This window comes from Spodoptera frugiperda, chromosome 6 (genome assembly GCF_023101765.2).
Source record: "Spodoptera frugiperda isolate SF20-4 chromosome 6, AGI-APGP_CSIRO_Sfru_2.0, whole genome shotgun sequence".
Lineage (NCBI taxonomy): Eukaryota > Metazoa > Arthropoda > Insecta > Lepidoptera > Noctuidae > Spodoptera > Spodoptera frugiperda.
The window spans coordinates 2,487,627-2,513,465 of record NC_064217.1 but is presented as its reverse complement, the minus strand read 5'-3'; the positions used below and the strand labels follow the sequence as shown (position 1 = coordinate 2,513,465).

The following is a 25,839-nucleotide window of genomic DNA, read 5'->3' as shown; positions in this document are numbered from 1 at the left end:
GAAGTCTCGCCCCTATCACATTGTATATAAAGTGTGATTTTTTTTTTTGCAATACAAATTTTGTTAGAATACTACGAACGGCATGTGACTCTTTCCGAGTTATATGTACTTAACTAAGATCATTAAGACACCACTGACAAATGGTGAAGGAAAACATCGTGAGGAAACCTGGGCTTATTATTTTCTAATTACCTATTATAAGTTTGAAATCGACAACCCGCATTTGGCAAGCGTGGTGATCAATGCTCAAACTTTCTCCAGGCCTTTGGTCAGCAGTGGCCACTTATAGGCTATTGATGATGATGATAGATAGATAGATAGATACTACTTCTTTTTCAGTCCAGTTTCAGTTTGCTGCGCCCGATGTGACTTGAAACTAGTACACCTTTTCTACATTAGTTCATCAGAGGACGCTGCTTACTTCAAATACATGTATACTTACTTTATTATTCTGTGTAGGTACTAACAAACCTAAAACCTTAAATTATTATGTCTTTAAAATAATAGTCCAGAAAAGAAAAAAATATATACATATATTTACAGTTTTACAAGGAAAGATGTTTATTCCTATAGAAATCTGATAAAATAATATAATGTATACGAGTATTAAAATGTGTTGAACATTTTAATTATATCGATAAGTAAGCTTTCGATATCGGAACATCACTAGAGAAAATACAAGCGATAAAGTAGCTCGTTAAACAAATGTCAACTTTAACATGATAGCAATACAGCGTAATTGAATGCATTTATGATAGTGACATCTAGCGTCGAGTAGCAGAACTTGTTAGTGAAATTATGTTGCATTGAAAAAGAAGATTCTTTATTTTAAAATTAGTAGACAAGAGTCAACTCTATTTATATGTAATTAATGTGTTTTTTTCAAAGTGGTGACGGCTGATTTAAAGGCCATTTAACACGGACCAGTCACAGAATGTTTTTGCTAGTGTGACATATTATGATTATCCTGGAGATGTGTTAATTTGGGCGTGGCTTCAGAAAAATTGCCACGCTGGTTCTGATACTAACACATGCGGTATACTATTTCTATCTCTTCTTCTCTATTCTGTGGAAGTTACAAATGTTTTTTTTAAGTCCGTAGTAGCTAAGATCTTATTAGCCGAATTAGCCATCATAATACAAGAGGCACTGAAGTACCCCAGGATCCCCCAAATATTTGCTATATAATTTTTACGTTATTTTAATTCTATACAAGGTCTGTATATTTTCCAACACTGATTAGGATATGGCACTGAATAAACCGTGTTGCACTTAATTTTCTCCACAAAAGTAATTCAAAACATTGTGCACTATTGTTAGATCATTACAAACATGCAAACTGTCACGTCAAAATAATGTGACTATCCCGCACAACTTGCATAAGTGTGAGCGAGAGATCTGATAAAAATTACTTATGACAGTTCGCACGTTTGTAACGGCCCAATTATAACAAAAGTATAGACAGTTCTACTACATATGTGTACAAATTATTCCATCAAGGTCACTTATAAATAAACACAATATAACTAGACACACATTTATACAAAAATAACAAAATTAACCACTAACAAATGCAGTGTAAATCTGGCACAGAATTATAATCAATAAATGCATTAAAATTCTTAACAGGTAAGTATTTAATTATTAATATTTAATTTAATTATTATAATAAATATAATTAAACTACTCTCACTTGGCCTGGAATGTTTTGTGCGAAAGAAGTCGATATTTATTATTACCAATTATTTTTAAAAGGATTTTTGCGTTAGTAGTGGCGCTAGTGTCGTTTAAGATCCCCTTTCCTCTCTAAGAACCAATAGACTTATTGCTTAATAACAAGTTCTTTGACAATTATCTTCAGACTGATAAGGGTATTGTATCTTGAATCCTATACCACACCAGTGTCAACTAGCGAGCACAATAACCTCTCTTTATTTGAATTTACTAATACTATTATACTTTTTAAATATTATACATTTATGAAGGTGGGTATTAATAATTTCATGTATGTTGTTATGTTGGCTACAAAATTACTATTGGTCCAGGGTGAGTGCTGAATCATTTACTTGGTTAATTTGACAAACAAATTGTCATAGTTTCAGGCAATAATTTTCGGTACATTAGTTGATTACGATCTGTTGACCAATATAAAATTTTCTAATGTCACCTCATTAGTCGCTGTAGCCAGTTAATTTGTGATAGCTAAGCTGATTGGGTTTAAAAGACCTTGTGATTTAATCGAAACCCTTGATATAATGCAATTACGCAATGATGCGATTTTTTAACAAATACTTTTAAGTTTCTAACCAACATATCAACATACACCTTTTACAGACAATTTTTAATGATTGTTATCTATCTCTACACCAGAATAACACCCAACGATATAATCAAACAGAAAAGTCTGTTCTCGTCCCTTTACTCACCCATTCCTTCCTACAATTTATTACGAATACATTTTCCGTCCTTTAAAAAGGACAACCATACATTTCCTGGCCAGTAAACTTTTATTTTATCGATTATTATATACTTTAAAGTCATAACTAGCACATTTCAACACATCTATGAGTGATATTGACTAGAAGTAACTACTTATATCTAAAAATTTTATTATTTGGCTAATTATTATAAAGATTCATTTAATTTTATTCAAGTCACTACTATTCAGATCACACAAATACACATAATCTGAACAAACGTCTTTTTATTTGAGAAAAAACCTTAATCTTATTTATTGTATACTTTTTCGTGGCCGAATGTGTATTGTACATTCAATATACTAAAAGCTTTAATTGTTCAAAATGTATAGAAGAACAATACGATCTTTATTGTTGCGTTCCTAAGGTTGGTTTTAGCTTGGACCTATGTTCTTAGGGTATCTACTCACAAGCGAATGTTACATATAATATACAGGGTGTCTTTGAGATCAGTGATGACACAATTATTTTGTGTAAGACTAACTGTAGGAATGTTTGTGGTATATTAGCAAAAATTTCTAAATATACTGATTTTAAACGTTATTATAATTAATATTTTTCTACAGTAAAAACGTCGAACATTTCACAAATCTACGTATACTGGATGGAAAAGTAATGAACAACATAAATGTTGATATTTTAATGCATATTTTTTGTGCGAACACCTTCGGGTATTTTGAATTGTACGTATCCTGAAATCCGAAAATGCTTTATGAGTCTCGAAGTATTTAAACATTACAAACAACAAAACTGATTTATATTTCATGCATCATAACTGAAATTATATATTTACGACTCGTCAAGTTCAAACAGTACTACAAGTCAAGTTCAAACACTACTACATAATATGTAAGTGGAATTAAATAATCACTAGAGTCTTTCAGTACTAACTGTTGGGATTTTTGTGACATAGAGGATAACAAAACGAGTCGAAATTACATGTCAGATAGTCTACCAATGGTGTATCATCGAATCATATCATAAATTCAATAGGTCATCGAAAATCTGACGGAAAAAAAATCGAATTCTGTAACCTTAGTACGAGAGCGCTTTCGAAGCTTTGCTTGGCTGGCTCAATAAACCAACCAATAAGAGCGCCAGCTGCGCTTTCGTTTCGATTACTTTAAGCGTAAAGCAAATTCATACTAAGGGTACAAAAATGAGCATTAAAGATTTGTTTTTCCCCACTTGACAAATAGGTAATTATCCATACTTCAAAACCCATAAAGAATGTTCTAGAATTATTTAACTACTAAGTCACTAGTTGTTTTCTTTACAATGCATATTATGTCGTGGTACCTGGACCTAAGGTGCAGTTTGTAACCAAGCTCGGAGACCGCGAGCCCGTTCTGCGACACCGCCGTCTGAATTATCTTGTAATACTGGTTCTGGCTGTAAGAGGAAAATAAATGAGGTGAAAATATAATTAAAAAAACAATGCTCGAGTTGAAAGTAAATAAAATGCAAATTGTAATGTTTATATGGAAAATATAATATTTATTTTTATAACTTCACGCCCGTTTACCCCGAAGGGGTTAGAGGTGCACATTATGGCACTGTAATACGTGCAGCCACTTTTCACAATTTATACTATAGGTCCTATGTAATAGGGGGTGAGCCTATTGCCATATACCGGTCAGATATCCAGACTCCATGCTACTACTGAGAAATTTTCGAAAAGCTGAATAGCCCAGCAATACTTTACTCGACCCGGGAATCGAATCCGAGACCCCTTGCCGTCCATAGAAAATATTTAGTAATAAATAAATAAGAAAACAAATTATTATTGACTACTTACAGCTGATAACGTCATACGAGTCTGCGACGTGGTGGCTGCGTTGCATGAGCTCGTCTCTGGTGAAGCTGTGAAATTACATTTTTATTACGATTAATTACATTCGATAATAACTTTCGTGAGATGTACTAATTACTATGTTATCGACTTACACACGTAACTGTTTGACGAGGAACTCGACTAGTTTCATGCCATGCTTGAGGCTTATAAGTAGCAGCGCGACAGTCGTTCACGTCGTATGTTGCGGAATGCTGCTCATGAATATCAGTCTTTAGCATGGCTAGTCGAGTTACGTGAGTAATCCGATAGCATAATAATTAGTTCCATTTGATGTAAACATTACACATTCATAAAATTTTAACTACTAAAATTCTATTCTAAGTATTAATTTTATAATAATATCAAAGTAAAAAGGTGAGTGTCCTTGAAATTGATTATAGGAGTGAGTTTGTCATGAGTAACTTGAATATATTACTGTAAGAGCAGTTCATCAATGTAAATGTTTATCTACACAAATATTATGTATTAGTACAATGTATGCCGTACCAGTATGCGGGCGGCGCGCGTCGAGTGCCCGCCAGATGTCGCGCACGTCTGCGTGCAGCGCGCGCAGCGAGCGCAGCACGGCGCCGCCCGACGCCGGCGCCGCGCCCGCTGAACTCGCCGACGACGCCGAGCTCGTCGTGCCCTCCGGCTGCATGTACATACCGTCTTACTTGGAGACTTCACAGTTACATTTCTAGTACAATCAAAGCGTTTTTGGGCTTTGTAGATGGCGTTAGTGATGTTTTAAGTCTTGTTTATTTGTTTTGTAGTTTTTGATCGTTGATTTTCGTAATGTTTTGAAAGTATCAGGTAGGATACACTAGAGATTATATGCGAAAGTTGCCACTACGATTCATGATGTTCGACTGCGAAAATCTTCAGTCAGAAGTGTATATTTTTATCCCTATACAAATAATACAATAGGTTGGCCCAATGACATTTCCAGTACAATCCTTGTGTCGAATCACAAGTAATAAAAACTATAATGACTTTCTAATGAAAGCTAAAAACACAAAATCAGCTCAAATCATAATTTCAGCTAGACCACAGAACAAAAACGAACATCGATAGCAAATCAAAACATTTAATTAAACCTGAAAACAAAAACCAATCGAAACACGTCGAGCAAATAATATCGAACAGCACGACAACCAAAAATAACGTCTACCTAAAACGAAATAAAGACGAAAATTATTTGACGACAACTTAAGAAAGCAAACAATGTTGGTTAATGAAACATCTAGGTTGAACTGAAATGAGCGTTATGCGGTAGACAATAAGGTCTATGTCGTCGTGAACCTGTATGAGTGGTGGGTGGGTGTCGGCCAGTCTGCGTAGAGCTCGCTCGATATGTCGCAGCCTGATCTCTTTCTCCCCGAGCAGAGCCCGCGCGCGATGCAATGCCACTTCTAGTTCTGTGACCTCGCGTTCTTCCTGTTTCATACAGGCGGACGCATGATACCCTTTCTATACTTATTATTATTATAACGGCCTGTATTCTATAAAGGGGCACAGTAAGTGTTTTCCTAACTATACATTACTATACTTATACGTATGTAAATAAGAGTAAATTAATTAATAAACCCTACAAGTTATAATGTGAACACAAAATCTGCGTATCAGATTATTTTTATTGCCTTCATAAGAGCCTATGTGACATGTTAAAATAAAATGAAACTGGTCAAAAGAGACCAAATGTTTATCGATAGCTTAATTAGGTACCTATGTTTAGACTATAGCAAACGTTGCTAAACCTATGTAATACATACAAACATAAACGTGTTACTTTATTAAACTACAATAGATTTTCAATATTATATTACTTCTCAATGAACTTGGAAAGCTGGAAAAAGTGTGTCTACAAAAATCTAATCTTTACCTAAGACTTAGAAAAGGAAACGCGACTATATCCGTACATTTTTCACACAACTTTTTATACATTTATAACTTACCGAAGGCGCCCTATGCGGCGACAGCGAAGCCCTAGTTTCCCTGAGCGCCGCCTTCCTCCGTTTGAGCGCGGCGCGGGCGCGACGCATACCTTCCCGCTCGACTAGTGCGCGGTGACGGACAAACTCCAACTCTGGAGTGTCTGCTGTAGTTACTGGACCTGGGAAGTACATATATTTATTGGTGACAATTTTGAAATTTAAAAAGGCCCTTGTTGGACGAGAAATAATGCCTTCCTCAAAAGGGTGCGGTTCCACGGACGCGGAGCGGGGCGGAGAGGAGCTCGATTGACCAATCACTATGCTCGAAATCTCCGCTCCGCTTCAAAAAAAAAGTAAGTATAGATACAATTTCCACCAATAAGAAGTGTATTTAGAAACTGAACAAGAGTTAATTGGAACGAGCACCCAAAAGCGTTGGTTAGCACCCGAAATGTATTATACTTTTTATAGTCACGATTCTCGTGAAATTTATGGTAAACCCTCTTATGTACAAAACCTTTACATTAAGAATATCATAACGTCATGCCTTTTACCTAGTTGGTTGAGTGGTCGCAAGTGCGACTGCATATTGTATAGTGACATTACGTGCCATAATATGCACCTGTGCCTACCCCTTCGTGAATAAAAGGCGTGACGATTACAAATATTTAAATGGGTGAATAAATTTGTTTATGATCTCTTTTAACTACTCAATCAATCTTCTTGAAATTACGCAATGTATCGTCGGGAGTGCAAAGAATCACGTGGAAATTAGACAAAACCGCGGTACAAAAAATGTAGAACTTACCTAATTCAGAAAATGGGTACCGAAGACTATAAGCCGGTTGACAAGCTAGGTCTGGGAACTGATCTTCTAAATCGTCTAGTTTTCTCAACTGCTGCCGTAGAGATTCTAATGGACTGGACCAACCTTCGCCGCGTCTAAGAAACAAAGTAAATGTATTTGTACACAACAATTCTCGGTTCGTTTATTCTGAATATCATTGTGTTACTGGTGTAGGTAGGAACAGATGACAGAAGTGGCACATAGACGATAGATGAAGAAATCAACGGATGGCGCCATAAATCCAACACCGCACATACTCGTATGAAGTTTAGATGCGAATAAACAAAGATAGAAGTCACAATCACCTCGCATGGTTGGTGGATCTTCCTACTTTCCTGGATATTGTACCCTAAAATATTTTTTCTAAGAATCAAAATTGCGTAAATTAATTTTATTGTATTCTTACTTTGGTGAATAATTGAGACGCGATGTGGAAGCAGATTTTAATCTTGTAAAACATCTGCGCCGGCCGTGTCCTGTAACAGTTAAAAATTATTGATTTAAAATCTGACGTATCTTTAAGAAACTACATATCAAACGTTACACACGCTATTAATAGTATTAAAAAAGTAATAGGTATGAGTTTATTTACCATTTACATTTTCTTTAGGTTTTTCATCGGCTGTGGTTGCATCTGAGGAATCTTGGCAGTCAGTTGTAGCACCTAGTAACAAAACATAAGCTTCGCTTCAATAACCAATTGCAGAAAACTATATCTTAAAACAAAATAGATTCGAATCATTAGAAATGTAAATACCTAGCACTACTAATTGAAAAATAAAGTTATTTCAGAACATAACAAACTAATTTAAATGCAACTCAATACAACATTTAATTTACTTAATAATTTTAACAAATCAAATCATACCACAAAAGAAAATAACTAATAATAAGTTTCAACATAACTACATTAAAATTACCAACAATTCATATACATAAACTCAATAAGTATCTCTTGTAAGAAAATAATAAAAAATAAAGAAGCAAACACATCGTACTTATATCATGGGTCACCTGTATCTCTGTCGTCGCGGCGGCGCGGCGGCTCGCGGAAGGCCACCGCCGTCCGACCGCGGGCACGCTTCACTGACGTCTGACTAGGCTCCGCTGGCGGCACCGACTTTGGAAACAGAAAAATATATTAAATACTAGCTACTTCCGCGCGGTTTCACCCGCTCTGCTCAGCTCCTATTGGTCATAGCGTGATGTTTAATAGCCTATAACCTTCCTCGATAAATGCACTATCCAACACAAAAAGAATTTTTCAAATCGGACCAGTAGTTCCGGAGATTAGCGCGTTCAAACAAACAAACAATCAAACAAACTCTTCAGCTTTATAATATTAGTATAGTATTAGTATAGATAGGGTGATGACGGGGTATGACAATTAAAAATCTATTTAGTCCGTCAGTTTAGTAATGAAGAAATGTTAGTATGCCTGTCTGTCTAAATGAATGTGATATTAAACTAAAAACTGCAGGACGGATTTTTGTAGCCTCGTTGGCCGAGTGGTAGCAAGTGCGACTGCCAGGGTCTCGGGTTCGATTCCCGGGTCAGGCAAAGTATTACTAGGTTTTATTTTCGGTTTTTCCAAAATATTTCAGTAGTAGCACGGAGTCTGCAATTATGATTTGGGTGAAGCCACATGTGGCTTGTAATGTAATTTTTTTATGGAATTGGTGGCAAACGAGCTTACTGGTCACCTGATGGTAAGCGATCAGTGCCGCTCATGGATACCCGCAACACCAGGGAGTCACAGGTGCGATGCCGGCCTTTTAAAAATATAAGAAAGCTGTACTCACATTATCCCTTCTAAGTTTCCAGTCTTCATTATTATTGTCGATCGGTTTGTGCGCGTTACTCTCCGAGTAGGAAGTCTCATTGTCGTTGTACTTCACGCTCGGGTTGTTGTTGATACGAGTGCGAGGTTCTGGCTCCACTACTGCACTCACTGACGTCTCGTTTACTTCTTTACATCTGTAGAGCAATTTTATATAAGTAAAGTACTCTCAACGGATCTTGGCAGTTCTGAACTACGTGCAGAAGGCTGCGCAATAAGTATTTTTTAGAACTAAATGGTGGCATGAGGCGAGGTGCGGGGGCGGCGATCTAGGCTAGAGATTGACCATTTCTAAATACAATTGACCCTTTACACTTATTGCGCAGCCTTCTGCACGTAGTTCAGACCTGCCAAGATCCGTTCAGAGTTGTAACCAATACAACAAAATGTAGCGCGCGCGGGCTTTCGCATGATCAACGGTTAGCAGCGAAGCGCCCGCACCCCAGTTATATTTAGGTACATTACGCGCGCATGTTAAAGCATTTTTGTTGTCTTGTTATTGTGATAAAATTAATATTAATGAGTATACAAAAAAGTTTCTTTGGGAAAGTTGTTTGTAATCATGAGAACAATCAAGTGTTTACATATCGTTCACTAATTACCAGTCACCATATACCCTATATAGGCTACTTGTGATTCTGGTATCGCTGGCAGAAGCTAGTAGTATTGATAATTTTACCTTTCTAAAGATTGGTTGGCTTTGTGCGAGTTAGATTTCTCGGTCTCGGAGCCCGTAGTCATACTCATCTCACGTCTTTTGTTGCGACGCTCTATTGACATCTGGAACAATAATTTTAATTAGCCTATAGTATATATAGTTATAACATATGTATTTAGAACACCAGAAATATAATAATTATTTCATTCATATATTATTAGGCATGTATTAAAATTGTTAAATGGGCCTCTATGAGTAGTCTTCGGGCCGTCGGCTTACGAGGCGTTAAAAAGTATGTAAACAGAATGAACTTGTTGTCTCGTGAATAGACATGGATAAACATAATACTCGTAACACCGTAGTTTGCTACTTTTACTTTTTTATCGAAATGTTAAAAACATTTTTCTATGATTTTTTTTATGAAATACTCTATCATGACGTCATCAGATTGTTACGTTAAATAGCATACTTATTTCTCTAAAATTTGTTAGAAAAAATTAATAAATAAGTATATCATCAAATTAATGAATGAAAGTACGATTATTTTGGGATGTTTTATTACATTGAAATATCAAAATAATTTATTTTTGTACTAGGAAACTACCCAATTGAAATCGTGAATGAGTTTGTATGAATAAATGTTTGATATAGATTGTTATTTTTACCTTTAAGAACATCTATGTACATACATTGTGGAAAGCAAATAAATGAATTTGAATATCGCTGTATACCGTACCTTGACGTCGTGCTTGAGTCGCACGTACTTCTCCTTGAGACAGCGGTACTTGTCGTGCAGCGCGCGGTCGCTGCGGTCTGGGTGGCGGGCGGCGGCGGCGGCCGCGGCCCGCTCGCTGGCCAGCCGCGCGCGGACCTCCTCCACGTGGCACGCGTGCACGCTGCGGAGGCGCTCGATCTACGGGGGGGGGACACTTTCACTTTGGTTTACTATTCATTACGGGGTTTCCAGCAGAGTCAAACTAGCCAGAACCTGCCCCAGTTATACAATTTCCTTAAATTCATATAAGATTAATAACTAAGTATTTCAATCGTAGGCAAAAAATATTTTGTAGGACTTTTCAGGACCTCGAAAATTGTAATAAGTAAAGATATCATTTATGCCTTGCGGCCAAAAGAGGATAAGCAAATTATACACAATTATTAGAACTTGAGACGGGATATTTACCATGTTTATTTATTTCCGATATAAATTACACGCATCATTCATCGAGAAAAATTAGCTGATTACGCATATGTATACAACTCAAAATCACAAAAAAATACCCTCTTTGGCCAAAAGACATCGATATATTATTATGATCACTAGCAGTGTATAAGGTGGTCCCAACAAGAAAATTTAAAGCTGTTTCAAGATTACCTTACTTGTTCTTACAAGTAACCCTACGGTAATCTTGGTCTCTTCTTCAGAGAAATAATGGTAAAAAAGTTGTCTTCTCTAACACTTAATTTCAAAAGATTTTTAAAAATACATACCTCAGCTCTATAATCGTGCCTAAGGTCAGTAACTTTAGTAGTATGTTCTTCTCTGAGCGACTCTATAGTAGCTCTGTTCTCTTCTATCATACGCGCGCGCTCCTTGCTCAGGTTCGCTTGTAATTGCTCCCGCAGCTCACATAGGGCGCGTTCGTTTTCTGTAATAAGAAAAAAATATTTATTAATATTTTTGTATTGGTTTTTGGCACTGGACATTTCACAGAAACTGGGAACGGCGGTAATAACCCGAGCTTTTTAAACTACGATCTCCAACCCGTCTACCATTAATGGTGGTTGTAGCGCCCATAGACCTGTGATAGGTATAATATCATGCCTCAAGAAGCTTACTGTGATTTTAAACCCTTTTCTGAATAATATTTAAAAAAATTAACATACCTACTTAAGATATGAAAATAGAGAAAATTTAAATAAAGACAGGTAAACTAAAATCGATTTTTTTAAGTTTGGTCGCTATCTCGCCTGAAGTGATGATGTGGCCTACGATGGAGCCTGTCTGCCCATAAGTGACCTATCTCGGGCTATTTGGAGATATGTAATGGCTAAAATAAGTTGTGAAAGTATTTGTTACCTATTTCCAACTGCCGTTGTTGTTCAATCAGCTTGTCTCTGTACTGTTGGTGTAACCTGTTCATATTGTCTGAATGTTTTCTCTCCGCTAGTTCTATGTCCTGCTGGTTGCGTTCTTCCAGTTCTAATGTAGCTTGTTCTAGAGTCTGTCTGTGCGTCTGTTCAGCTGATGTTAGAGCCTAGAATAAATATTAATTTTTTAAGAGTACCGTTCAAGCTCAGCATATATCTCCCACATTTCCAAATGTTCTGCAGTCCACAATCAAATTGACAGCATTGATGATAATGGCAAATCCTCTTTAAGTCTCGGCTGATATTAAATACATATAAAAACAATAGTCTAAGTCTTACCTCATCCATCTCCCTCTTATGTCTCTCAGCCTGCTCACTCAATCTCATTCTCTTCTCAGCTAAAAACCTATCTTCTGCCTCCCTTAACTCTTCTAACAACTCTCCTCTTAACTTCCTCTCCCTAACCGACCATTCTAGTCTAATACTCTCCAACTCCTTCTGTAAAGCTAACTCCAGTCTTCTCCTCTCATCTGCTTTGTTCCTCTCCATTAAATCTCTTGTTCCCATATCAGGAATTAAGGGGGACTTTATAGGCTTTGGGAAAGACTCTTCTTGAGTCTCAAATTGGTATACGACTACTACATTGTCTGAGCTGGACTTTCCTTGGGATAGTATGACTCCGTCTAGTCTTGGACTTGTTAAACCTTTCCCGATACTTGAGGCTGAATCTGAGGTTTTGATCTGAGGTGATAATACTGACTTGTTTAGTGGTTTGAACGTTGATAACGGACTCCAAGGTTTAGAATAATCCAGTCTTGGCGATCTCATCTCTGTACCCAGGCTTGGTGTCGGCGATACCTTTATTTGAGGTGACTTCATATTAGAAAGCTCGTGGGATTTTGATTTAGAATCTTCTTCGCGAATCGAACTCTTCTTCGAGTCATCAGAGTCTGATGGGATGGCTTTCGAAAAGTCTAATATAGGAACTTTGATTTGAGGTATTGGTATGTTTTCGTTTGAACGATTTCTCTCTAAACTTATTGACTTTTTATCCGAACTTATCGACCTTTTGTCTGAACTGATAGATTTCTTCTCCGAAACATCTTCAGATTTTGTTAAATCTTTCTCTATTTCTTTTTCGTTGCTATTCTTTTGATTCTCGTTAGATTCGTCCAAGTCATTAAGGTCTAAATTAGCAAACTCTCTATCCGGGGAATCTATTGAGGTTTCCGATTCTATACTCTCCATTAGATTAATTGAAATTTTACTTTTTTGAGGTATCATTGGTGATCTGTAAAGTGCATACTTAAAATGTTACCAATCAATATATTATGTCTGAGTATATAAAAAATAACAAATAAAACTAAGTTTAGTTAGACTAGAGTACACCAAGTAATTACTAACTCCAATAGAGTTTGAATCTTAATACTCTGTGATAAAGTTTAAAAACGTAAAATAATTCAGATAGTGTCTGGTGTATTAAGCTTGAACGTAATAACATAACATCTATTATACAGATAATGACAAACTCAGCATTTATTGATACTTTCAATTAAAAAAAAAAAAAACATCAGTCAATAATAAAATTAATATTTACTACTACATACCTAGGCCTAGTTTCCTTCTCAGATTGCCCCGGCTCCTCCAGACTAACAGGCAATGTGTCTATGTCTCCCGGTCTGACTAAATCAGATATCTTTTGGAAATTCTTCTGAAATAGATCTGGCTTGATGTAGTCTCCGGGCGGTGGTCTTAGAACGCGGCGACGAGGTGACGTACCGCGAGCATGGCTTTCGCTGTCTGAAAGTTGAAATGTATAAGGTATGAAGGATTAATAATAAAAGTGTTCGTATTTGTCAATAAGGAAAAACACTTAGTTCATTAAAAGGTAAAAAATGGGAGATCTTAGTTTATGAAACTAGGTAATTCTAAACTGAAAATTAATTTAAAAATCAATCTATGTAATTCATTAGTCAAACATGTTAAGCATTCATGAAATGAACTGACACTACTCCGATTTTTCAGAATTAAATTCTGTACCCTTAGTTTAAAGTAATCGAAAAGAGAACGCGGTCGGCGATCTGATTGGCTGGTTTATTCGAGCCGGCCAATCAGAGAGCCGAACGCGCTCTGCGTTCAACGTAAAGCGAACTCGTACTAGGGGAACCGAAGTGTTAAGATTATAACAAAATTATGAGTAAGTAGTCAACTCGGACCACATGCCTACGGCCCATTTGGGACGAGTTGCAGAAAATAAAATAAAATAATATTTTTAGTGGTCAACTCGTCCCACTTCACTACCACAATGAGATAAGGTACAGTCAGTAGCAAAAGGGTTAGTGTGGAAATAATAAAGTTCTATTACTTTGTTGAAAACAAAAGATTTTCTAAGAACTTCATTCAATCTATGTTATCATTTACTTCATATGGTCATGACCGCCATGACCATTGTTTAAGCCACACATGTTTACTATTCTTAGGCGATCTGATTGGTTGGTTTATTCGAGCCGGCCAATCGTTTTCGTTCAACGTAAAGCCAACTCACTAAAAATTTAATTTATTTTTAATTTCCCCACGAAGGGTACTGGAGTGTGATTATAACAAAAGTATAAGAGTCTTTCCAATTATCTTGGCTAATTGACAACCTAAATTCGTCAAATAGAAGTAATAGTTAAACTCGTAAATGTATCATTTACCGTCAGAATCACTTGCATCAGTCAAATCTTTCCGTTTATTCAACATTGGTAGGGGATCAGGTCTTGGTACCAGTGGAGTTAAGAACCTTGGGTTCTTTGGTACAGGAAGGGATGATAAAGGTACATCTGGATGACTCGGGAGTTTAGGGGGATCAGGATCTAGGATAGGAAAAGATAGAATCATAATTATTGATATAGGATCGTAGGTATTAGTCTCAGAGTCGTAAATACAACTCAAGGCAAGGTGTAATTATGACTAAGTTAATACCTATTTTTCAGCTTACATTTAGGTTGTTCAAGATCGTAATTCTCAGTAGTACGCGCTAAATTGTGGTGGGATTTCAAAGTAAAAAAGACTAAAAAACATTTATTCCATTCGCTAAATAAACCAGTGACATGTACAGTTTACTCAAATATTTGGAAAGTCGATATTACCGATATGAAGGCATCTTCATGTGATATGGTTTTAATCAATTTTATAATCCTAACAAACCTTTGAAATCAAATAACTTCACCCTAATACATATAGCATGCTTAAAAATGTTGAAATGTGCAGTTTAATTATTACTGTGCTATCGATTATACCCATCAGACAAGGGTATTGAATGTCAGACAGTAGTAAAACCGCTTTGATGGCATGTCATCATTGTATCAACATTGCAGTCGATATTCAAGGTAAACTAAAACATAATATTTTATTTCTATGTCTGCTTATAATATTTAAGTAATATAATTTTATTACTAGGTTCAATGTTGAGGTAGACAATGGATTATAATAGTTCTATTTTCCTAGTTGTCGTATAGTCTAGATTTGCTAGCCAGCCAGAGTTTTACTTATATTTAGATTTCAGGTCTAATCGTCCCACTACAGGGCAAAGGCCTCCCTACCCTCCTTCCACTTATCTCTGTTTAAAGCCATTTCACGAAAATCAAATTTAATTAATACATTTACGACACCAAATTCATTAACACTACGTCACAAATAATTATTAATAGTTACGCCATTTAAAAATAAACCTTCTGTAGTTAATTTTAAGGAACAAATTGCATTAACACAATCTATATCAATACACAACAAACATGTAAAACTATGTACACAGGAGAAATCTAGAACAATAACAAGGAAAAACTCACCAACAGAATCTCGTTCGGAACCAGACAAGCTCTTCGTATCCCTTGGACTTTCATTAGGCCTCGGCGGCAAAGGTGGTCGTGTGGACAGAGGGGTCAACACAATCTGGTTGAGGGGCACTTGAGATGGTGACATCACCGGCGATGAAACGAACGGAGATGGTGATAATGGTGATGATGGGATGATAGGTGATGGTATTGCGGGGTGTGGTGGGGCTGAAATGATTGAGCTTTGACCATCGTTTTGTTCTGATGAGCTGTTTGATCCCGGACTAACTGTCGGTTCTGGCAGGTTTTCGAGTTTGAATCTGTAAAGGATTTTATTAGTGGTCAATATTTTAAACGTAGGTACTAAGTCAAAGTCAAATGTATTTCAATTAATCCTTATAATTAAGCATTTTTGAAATGTCAAATTGAATTGTCCCTCAGTGTATCTGTCAGGTGCTCGTTCCAAAGTGTAGCTTACAAAATTAGTTGATTATAAAATTATCTTTGAAATACTTATCTTATATCTTTTATAGAGAAAAAATAATAACAAAACCAGTATTATGGTATCGTTTTGATGTAAATAAAAACATCGGTAGTATAGTTAGGCAGTAGCCAGCCCAGATAACCACAGATCATAGTAGGATGCTCCATCTTTTTTTTGTATATGAGGAATATAATAATCTTTCACCTAAACTCACAAACCTTAAAAATTTTGTTACCATTTCCAAGAAAAATATTGACTTCACAAATTACCTGACACTCTTCCGATCTTCTTCAAAACTGACTGGCTGCTTCTGTCTCCCTAAGAACATATTATCCACCTTCTTATAGAAAGGATCCGACATTTTCTCCCTCAGTATACCTTTGGGCGGATCACTCTTAGTAACCGAGTCTATAGGCAACGATTTATCCGTGTCCGGGCTTGGGAGATCCGATTTTGATACTTTGAGAAACATGTTGCCTTTGCCTGAAAAGAATACACCGGAATTGAGAACCTGCTCCTTTTTGAGGTCGGTTATTAAATTATACCTTCTATTATTCTTCTCGCGACGTGGCTTGATAGGCTCAATAAAAGAACAAAGCGTAAAATGTCAATTCAATATACAAGTGTACATTTGCACCAATGATGGCACTTAGTGCCGGTATACAATGTACACCCACATTTCACCATTTGTTTTATAATTCTCTATAAGTAATAGAAGGTGAGCCTGTTGCCATATGCTGGTTGCATTGCACCAATGATGACAATAATATTACATTAATAATCCCTTTCTCCTTAGTAGGCCAATCCCGACATCAAAAGATAATAAAAATTCTTACACCTCCTCAATAGATTTTCAAATCTTACTTAATGATTAAGTTGAAAATCTGTTAATGTTAATGGCATTTAAAACCTTACAATTCAAATAACGATATTTAAGTTAGATTTACCTGTCAATGGAAATCCCCGATCAACTTTAGAAGCCATCAGCAACGGACTGAAGTTCTCTTCCTCAGGACTATTCAACACATGCATCTTCAGATCTATAATCTCAGATTGTTGCTTAAACAAGAGCTTCGGTCTTTCTGCTCCGAACGTAGAACGACTGAGCAAATCCCTATCTGAAGTGTTCCTCATGAGATTCGGTTTGCCGGAAAGTGCACCATCCACGCTGCGTCTTAGGGGTGATATTCGAGTGTCTGAGAGTTTCTTGTCGAGCCTGGTGAGGGGAGATGGTGGGGGTCTGCCTAATGGTGTTAGGCGTCGAGGTCCAGTCAGCGTCGGGTTTTCTCTGACGTCAGACGCATGGTTCTCACTGTCCGTACTGAGTTCCTCATCGCTTTCGACCTTCGTTTCAACCCGCTCTAAGTTTTTCGTGTTCTCCTCCGATGTTAGGAGTTCCTGTGTGGAAATTAAAATGACTAATGAATCTTTAGTTATTACCTACTTTTCCTCAATAAGGTTTTTCAGGAGAGGTTAATATATTAGTATCCCAAACAAACAACTCATTTGTCATGTTCGACATTAAAAACCTACAAGATCGACCTTTCTTCTCCATTTCACCAGATTTTTATTTACCAGAGTCCATAGTCTTAAACCACCGTAAATACGCTAAGTGACATACCAAGAAAAGCGTCCTCACCGCATTTCACTACATGATAAAAAAAAAACAAACGACATGCAAGCATACAAACGAACATAGGTAGCACTTCACAAAACATAGGGTTGACACACAACACAAAGACTAGAAGCCACGTTCAATTAGTTGAATGAAATTTTTAATGTTTACAGAAATATTGCGTCGTAAAGACATCATGGAGTATTGGTGTGAACTGACAACCTTGGGCATGCAACGGTAGCGACTGGCGACAAGTCTTAATGTGGAAATCGATAAGCCAAAGTAGATATTTACTTGCTTGTACGTTTCGATTGATGGATATGATGGTACGGAAATTAATTTCAGCTAAAGGTTGAATAGTACAGTAATTGTCCTGAATGAAGTCGGAAATTAACATTTATTCCTAGAGACATAAGGATTACAATGATTAGAGAAATTTCGATAGCGAAATCTTTATTTAGACTAATAACATTGTAAGAAGCAAATTTTCGCTCACCGCAGTTAAAACAACTTTCCTTAGAAAAGAAAATAAAATAGAGCTCCAACGCTACTAATTGCTCATCTGGTGAACGTACCAAAGTACCTATTAACTGCTAAATACCCTACACGAGCTTTTTGTGTACACATTAATCTCTTTGAAACGCAACATTTAAAAAAGAAGCCGGTACGCCAATATTTCATTAAATTCTTTTACCAAGTTCCTAAACAAACACGGAACCTTTGCGAAAACCTACAAATTACCTCGAGTATTTGAAATATTGGCTGAGGTATTAGGGTCGTAAATAAAGAGAGGCAATTATCGCCTATTTACTCAAGCCCACGCACAATTATACGGGTACACGCGTCAGTGATTGGGCTTCCTACACACGGCCGAATGAACAACTAATTTAATTAATTTCTTAATAACGTCAGCCAGGTAGGTTTACTTATAGGTAGGTACCTTTTGCTGAAGGGTTATAGTAAAGCCAGATTATGTTATATTTGGCGGGTTTTACTTTTCAGTACCCTTAGTATGAGTTTGCTTTACGTTTATAGTAATCGAAACGAGAACGCGTTCGGCTCTCTGATTGGCCAGCTCGTTGTGTGAGTGAAGTTATCGGAAGCCCAATTACCCGCCTTCCCGATCTTCCCAATCCCTGATTCCCCAACAACCCATAAATTCCTAACCCTCAAAAGGCCGGTAAGGTACTTGTAACGCATCTGGTATTTCAAGTATCCATGGGCGGCAGCGATTGCTTACCATTAGGTGATCCGTCTGCTCGTTTACCGAGTTAATCCATAAAAAAATGAATTAAAAACCAAAAGACCAAAATCCTGCCTCTTAACACCAACCTTATACAAATAAAACGTCCATAAAAAACCTTACAGTCATGTCGCCTAATTAAATAGTCTAGTGTATGTAAGTGCCCTTAGTGACACACCTTGATTAGCTATAATCAACACACTTACACAGCTGTGTAAGTACTAAAACTAATTACCAACTTGATTAGTGTGCTGACTACGGCGACGTACTATGAATTCGGTATAAGTATAATAGCGTGTTTACGCACGCGATGAAACGACCATTAATATTATAATAGCTTTAGCTCTTAGTAAGAGGTTACAGCTAATAATCAAGATTAGGACTATGAAGTCTTTAAACTTTTCTCACAGCTTTTTGTTACTTAGTAACTATTTATTTTATACAATAAAAAGGTCAGCGATTAAAAAATAAATAAAATATCCTCACAGATTTCAATGTATGAGTAAGGTCAATGTTATCGGAGACACTATCCCCATAATCTTCCCAATCGAATTTATAAATAAAAAAGGTAATTTAAAAAACTAAAAAACCCGACTGCGTTTCTTTATAATATGAAAATGAAAAAAAACCCTAAAACAAGAAAGTCATCGTAAAATTGAAGCAGTCGGGACCCATTCTAAATATGAAGACTTAGTGAGGGCTTGCTAGAATGGGTCCCGACTGCTTCAATTTTACGATGACTTTCTTGTTTTAGGGTTTTTTTTTCATTTTCATATTATAAAGAAACGCAGTCGGGTTTTTTAGTTTTTTAAATTACCTTTTTTATTTTATTTTCTTTTAGTTTTATTATTTCAACCCCCAAGCCCCCCCCCCCTTGGAGGTAAATACGTTTCTATGAAAAATCTTATTCCTTGGGTTTATAAACTTGAAACTTGGCATGAACACGTACATAGGCAAGTTAATATGTTTGACATTATAAGTTTTTTCAAACTACCCTCCAATCGTGATTTAGGGGGTGCGATTGGGTGACTGATTTATTAACGCACAGCCGAAACCGCTCGGTATAGGAGTCTGAGATTTTGAACATAGGTTCCTTTAGTAACATAAGTGAGCACTAAGAAGGGATTTTTGAAATGTCAACCTCCAAGGGGGGAAACGGGATAAACTGAGCCGGGGCTGCGGGAAAGTTCTAACGAGATACCGTGGCCCCGGAACGCAAAGGGCAACTGAAGGAACGAGGTGGGTTTTAGTCAGTAAAAGTCTGACACTCCCTTCCGTTCCACCCAGAGCGGGAGAGGTCATTTGATGATTTCCCATCCTTAAAAAAAAGACTTTGTATGACAACTTTCAGTCGTCTCTTTAACATACATAATAACATACATAATTATGTACATACATGCATAACATTAATAACATCACGCCTTTAAATCCCTATTTTTTGTTAACACTACCCATACAAACAGCTAAAAGGAAACAAGTGAAGAGACGAAAATTGTCCGCATCCATTTTCACCTAAATTCTTAACGTTAATGAGATTTACTTTTTATTATCAGGTCAACCTAATAGCCTCACATGTACGTATAACTTCGTAAGAATTTTCTTTCAACTCCTAACCGTTGAGGAGTTGTACCTTCCATCATCAGCTCATTCACATGGGATGATGACTATCAGACGCAAATACTTAAACAGATCTATGAAATTGTCAAAAACGTAATTGCCTGTAAATTTGAGGTTTGCCCTTGATTTTCCTGGAATACCATCATCAGATCCTGACTAGGTAACAACGGGACCAACTTGAAAGTATACTCTACCGAACAAAAAAAGAATCACGTAAATCGGTCCATAAATCTCGACGTAATCGGTATGCATTACACGGACCGAATTACACGTGGGCGAAGCCGCGGGCGGAAAGCTAGTAGTACATAAAAAATAAACAGAAAACCGACGTGAAACAACACTTGCGTTGTGTTTTGCCAACTGTCTCCCATATCCCCAAATTCCTTTGAAAGGCCGGCAACGCACGTGTAACTCCTCTGGTGTTGAGGACCGGGTGTCTATAAGCGGTGCCGATTGCTTATCATCAGGTGATCCTTCTGCTTGTTTGCCGACCTACCCAGGCAGTGAATAAACTAGTTACAAAAGCCTACCTGAACAGAGGCGCAGGTATCATCTTGCATAGACGCATCCCTTGCTTTCTTCACCAGTTCCCGGTAGACATTGTCGAGTGGGTGCTCCCATTGTGTTCTCTTCGTGTCTTCATTGTAGTAGTAATGCGATTGTATTTTGTCGTCATAACTGTCGAGAAATACGTTATTTTAGGTACTGTGAGTTGTGTATATTTACGAATGGATATCCATCAGTTCATAATTTGACGGTATCACTTTTTGGCCGGTGCGGGAATCGAAACCGCGACACGTTGCACAGTAGGCGGTCGCCCAACCACTGTGCCAAGCGTGCAGCGACATATACATAGACTGATACACTGTATCCTAATTTTAACTGACAGCCAACATACAGCTAAAATTATTGGTAGATTCTTTGATACACAAGCTCTAAAAAATTCGCAGGAATTCGCGTTTTATTTATTCTTTATTTATCGCTACATAAAGATTAACCTACCTAATTATTTTTTACTAATTAAAATCATACTAGTTGTACTCTACAAATACTAGAACTAAAGCACTTGCATAAATTAATTTCAGTTAGTATATTTGACTTCATAAGTCATGTTCAAACTAAATAAAAATTCAATGAATGCTGATAAAAATCTAGGTCACCCTGTGTATATTCTAGGATCAATAAAATAGACTATAACGCAAGTGTAGCATAATTTAGGTTTTTTTATACCAGTTTTTACTCTTTACCTGACCAAAAACTGAGGTCAAGGCTTCTCAAATATGAGGGTGCGGGTATAAAACCAGATAAGTAAAAACATGAGTTTTCCCAAGTTGTATGCATTTTCCGAGTTTATTTCAACACCACTGACATTGTAAATTTGACTGCATGATTGGTGCAGTGACTGGGCAACCGGCTGCCGCGCAATGTGGAGCAGATTCGATTCCCGCATGGAGCACCTCTGTGTGATACATTTTTGTTTCGGTTTTGGTTGTCATGTGTATGTTAACTTGTATTTCTGTAAACGCACAGGAGAAAATAGTACTGAGGGTAGAAGTTTAAAAAAAAAATGGGACCTATTGGACATACAACTGGGTATAAGTCTAAAATCGCTAATCCACTCTGAGCAAGTTCGAGGCTTGTCCTTTCAGTAAGGGAGGCTTTTGTCTAGGACTGCATAGTAGCTATACAAACAGGCTTATTTTTCACATGACTTTGATTTCTCTTCTCGAACAAACCGAAAAAAGTACAAATTATTATTTAGACTATTTTACAGCTTGATTGAGGAAATGATTTGTAATCTTAATAACACTTTCTTTTTTCCACATTTTCACTCATATCTTAAAAGTAATATTACAAAGCTTGCACAGATACAATATAACAGAGATGATTTACAAATGAGGTTCTAATAAGAAATATTTTCCCAATAAGATTTTATACTTACTAGGCTTTCCAAGGAGGTGGTAGTGCTTGCATAAGTCCATCTTTGGCCAATGGCAGGAGATGACTCTCACTTTCAGGATCAATGCCCAGTTGCTGAGCATAGTCAGATATTTCTACAAATATTATAAAGGTGTTTTAATGCTATTTGTAATTAATCTAACTAATTATGGAGCCCATGAATTTTGAATTGAGTGTTGTAGGTACAAACATAAAATCAATAATGTTTTGTAGACCAGATATGAAGTCTTTTTTAGTAATTTTACTGTACAAAATTTTATTTTATTGTAAATAGCTATTACTGAGGATGACATAGAATATTAGACCAAAAAACTCCAGAACTCAATTTGATCAATAATAAGCAAAAATTAATGAAATGTATCACTAGATTGAGTGCTTCCAAGTTTATAAACAGGTCTGATAAACAAAGAAGATTACATTTTATTGCTCAAACAACAATATTTATGTTTAATACTTATAAAATTTTAATGTACAAACCCTCGGCCGATGGTTGACTGTTTTCATCGAATATTTCACGACACACCACGGGCGACGACATTGTGCGACCGTATCATTATTTTATATTATATACTAATAACTCGCCATGGCACTCGCGGAAATTGTTTCTTTCTATAAATCTCATAATTAATTACAATTTTAAAATTCGGCAAAAAAATCCTGTTCCGCACACAGAAAATTCTGTCAGATTGTTTTTTTTTTAGCCTGATAATTGCCATGCCAATGCACACAGACCAAACAGACTCATTGCCAGATAAGAAATCAATAACATAACTGTGTATCCGAACGTACGTGAATGGGACAGCGACACACCACAACGGTCCACTTGTAAATTATTGTAACTAGCAACATTTATAATTCGACTTTGACATGTCATGATGGTGCGTTCAAAACCTATGATTAGAAAATAAAGTAAGAAAACAATTAATTAAAATTATTCAGATAGGCATACAACACCCAATGTAAAAACGATATAAAATAAACATTAAATAACAGTTTTTGTTTATGCATTGATAATATATAAATCTTTTTAAATTAATTTAATAAATTAAACACTTTTGGTATAACATGTTAGAACACAGCGTTTTTACAGTTACAGTCTTCTGAACGCAAGTTAGCAAAACAACCTCAATCAGTGTAGTCGGATTTTTCGTTCCACAAAATAAAATAAACCATGGCTTCAGTAAAAGACGTTGCAACATTATATCAAAATCTAAAAACAGAGTGGGCTAAGAAGCCACGCAAACTCGACAAATGTGGTGAACTGCTAAACAAAATAAAGGTATGTATCGAATGATGACTTGACACTTATCATTGTTTCGATTGGTTTTGTAGAAATTATTATGAAAATATTTTTATTTTGCAGATAGCATTAACACAGTTAACTTTCCTCCCGAGTAACAATGCTGCCGCTAATCAGAAAGAGTTGATTTTGGCTCGTGATGTTTTGGAAATTGGTGCCCAATGGGCAGTTGCTGCAAAGGACGTGAAAGCTTTCGAGCGTTTCATGTCTCAACTGAAATGCTATTATTTTGACTACAAGTAAGTTCAACTAATGCAAAAAATACAGATATCATAACATTAATGTTATTGACAAATTTTAGTTAACTATACAAATAAGGATGCTTTTCCTATGCCATGTAGCTATGCTACGAAGATGTAATAGCTAAGCAGTGAAACAATGTAACAGTTTCCACTGTTACCACTATTTATTAGTGTTATAATTAATTTTACTATACATACTTACAAGGAGAAAAACATTAGTATTGATATATAACTAGCCTTTATTGGACTACTTATTGCCAAATATTTATCATATATCTTTATCCAACTTTCAGAGACCATCTACCAGAATCAGCATTCATGTATCAACTTCTGGGACTCAATTTGCTGTTCCTGCTCTCCCAGAACCGTGTTGCAGAGTTCCATACTGAGTTGGAACGCCTTTCAGTGGATGTTATTAGGGCTGACCCGTACATCAGACACCCGCTAGCTTTGGAACAGTATTTGATGGAGGGCAGCTACAATAAGATATTTTTGGCTAAGGTAAATATAACTTTTGTTTTACAAGACAGTTGTAGTGATTGATGATTTTATGTGTATTATTTTCTCACTTTGTTTTCACTAAAATTGACAAATTACTACAGCAACTTATGGTTGAATAATGTGCGCCAAAACCTTAAAAGTATTTTTTAGTAGAATTTTAATGGTTCGGAAATTTCTCAGAAGTATCAATGTGTCTGAAATTGTGAATACTGGATACTTATACATTGTACAGTGGCATTATGTGCAATGTGTACCTATGCCTATCCCTTTAGGGATAAGAGGTGTGATGATTTATCTCTTTATCTGTCTCATTTTAATAGTATTGTATTTGGTTTTAGGACAATGTACCAGCTGAAAGCTACACCCTTTTCATGGACACTCTCCTGGATACTGTCCGAGGAGAGATTGCTGCATGCATCGAGAAGGCCTACCTTTGCATTTCATGTGCTGAAGCTGCACGCAGACTGAATTTACCTTCTCAACAAGCTGTGCATGAATATGGCAAGAAGGTAAACCTATTTCATTTACCAATTTTTTTATTTTCAAATGCTTTTTTTAACAGTATCTAAAAATGCTTTTTATAAATCTAAAGAAGACCATACACTATGTTTGTTTAATTTTGTATCATTAAATGATTGTGTGAAATAATGCTTTTACATTGCATAACATTTCTGGGTAATGTTATTTATTAATATATTTACAAGTGCTTTTTAACAAACTATTTTATTTTTATTTTTTCTAGCGCAACTGGGTTCTTGGCCCAGACAACTGCTATCATTTCAATGCTGCTGAAGAGACGTGCGCCGCCGCCGCTGGAACGCTGCCCTCTCCCGAACTCGCTGGCCAAATCATCGAATATGCTAGACATCTTGAGATGATTGTGTAGAATAATTAAAATTTATGTATACTTAATATGTCGTAATTAAATTTCTTTCGTAATATCGGTTGTTTTATTTTACAATAGTTTAATACCTGTGGCTTCACCGGTTATTTGTGTGTAACTTTTATACAATGTGATAGGCGTGGGACTTCTAACCCGTTAAGGCTGAGTACTACATCTAATTTTATCGACAAAAACAATAATATGGGGGGTTGAACCCCTAATTGAAAATATTGGAAAATAGTGATTTTTTCGGTAAAAATAATTCACAAATGATTTTTTTTCTCACCAAAACATTATCAAACATATGAAAAAAGTAATGAATTAGTTAGCCAAGGTTATTAGCTACCGTTTGTAGTTTTTTTTGTTTCTACGACGCATACAACCTTTGATATCAAAAAAGTAAAAAAAATATTAAAATAGCCATAATTTTTAGGGGGAGGGGATTCGACCCCTTCGACCCCGACTTTTGTCGATAAAATTAGATGTAGTACTCAGC

General features: G+C 36.3%; 2 protein-coding genes across 3 annotated transcripts; one reads left to right on the top strand and one right to left on the bottom strand.

The window, feature by feature from the left end:
* Positions 1–527: 527 nt before the first annotated feature.
* On the bottom strand, positions 528–23,129 carry LOC118267656 (F-actin-monooxygenase MICAL3). 2 transcript variants are annotated; one of them, XM_035581763.2, is made up of 22 exons: positions 22,895–23,129; positions 22,401–22,512; positions 20,989–21,136; positions 16,931–17,381; positions 16,253–16,466; positions 15,515–15,819; positions 13,292–13,484; positions 12,024–12,975; positions 11,674–11,851; positions 11,085–11,242; positions 10,330–10,506; positions 9,615–9,715; positions 8,898–9,072; positions 8,110–8,215; positions 7,688–7,759; positions 7,502–7,571; positions 7,057–7,190; positions 6,270–6,427; positions 5,617–5,751; positions 4,819–4,966; positions 4,276–4,340; positions 528–3,869 (listed from the first exon to the last, which is right to left on the bottom strand). In XM_035581763.2, exons 1-22 carry the CDS (start codon positions 22,953–22,955, stop codon positions 3,783–3,785), a joined length of 4,200 nt encoding a protein of 1,399 aa, XP_035437656.2. In that variant the 5' UTR covers positions 22,956–23,129; the 3' UTR covers positions 528–3,782. The 2 variants fall into 2 exon arrangements, with proteins under 2 accessions (XP_035437656.2, XP_035437657.2); XM_035581764.2 differs by lacking the exon at positions 5,617–5,751 and having other exon boundaries at positions 529–3,869.
* Positions 23,130–23,508: 379 nt separating this feature from the next.
* Positions 23,509–25,401, top strand: LOC118267800 (26S proteasome non-ATPase regulatory subunit 8-like). The gene is made up of 5 exons (XM_035581993.2): positions 23,509–23,696; positions 23,781–23,956; positions 24,253–24,460; positions 24,799–24,969; positions 25,203–25,401. Exons 1-5 carry the CDS (start codon positions 23,589–23,591, stop codon positions 25,344–25,346), a joined length of 807 nt encoding a protein of 268 aa, XP_035437886.1. The 5' UTR covers positions 23,509–23,588; the 3' UTR covers positions 25,347–25,401.
* The last annotated feature ends 438 nt before the right edge of the window (positions 25,402–25,839 follow it).

What these genes read in the sequence shown, in the direction of transcription:
- LOC118267656 (XM_035581763.2), bottom strand. Translation starts at nt 22,955, where the DNA reads ATGTCGTCGCCCGTGGTGTGTCGTGAAATATTCGATGAAAACAGTCAA. An exon ending in TCGGGGATTTCCATTGACAG is followed by an intron (nt 16,467 to 16,930) that starts GTAAATCTAACT and finishes TATTCTTTTCAG; the next exon opens with GCAAAGGCAACATGTTTCTC. An exon ending in CCGCGACGACAGAGATACAG is followed by an intron (nt 7,760 to 8,109) that starts GTGACCCATGAT and finishes TTTTGTTACTAG; the next exon opens with GTGCTACAACTGACTGCCAA.
- LOC118267800 (XM_035581993.2), top strand. Translation starts at nt 23,589, where the DNA reads ATGGCTTCAGTAAAAGACGTTGCAACATTATATCAAAATCTAAAAACA. An exon ending in ATAAGATATTTTTGGCTAAG is followed by an intron (nt 24,461 to 24,798) that starts GTAAATATAACT and finishes ATTTGGTTTTAG; the next exon opens with GACAATGTACCAGCTGAAAG. An exon ending in TGCATGAATATGGCAAGAAG is followed by an intron (nt 24,970 to 25,202) that starts GTAAACCTATTT and finishes TATTTTTTCTAG; the next exon opens with CGCAACTGGGTTCTTGGCCC.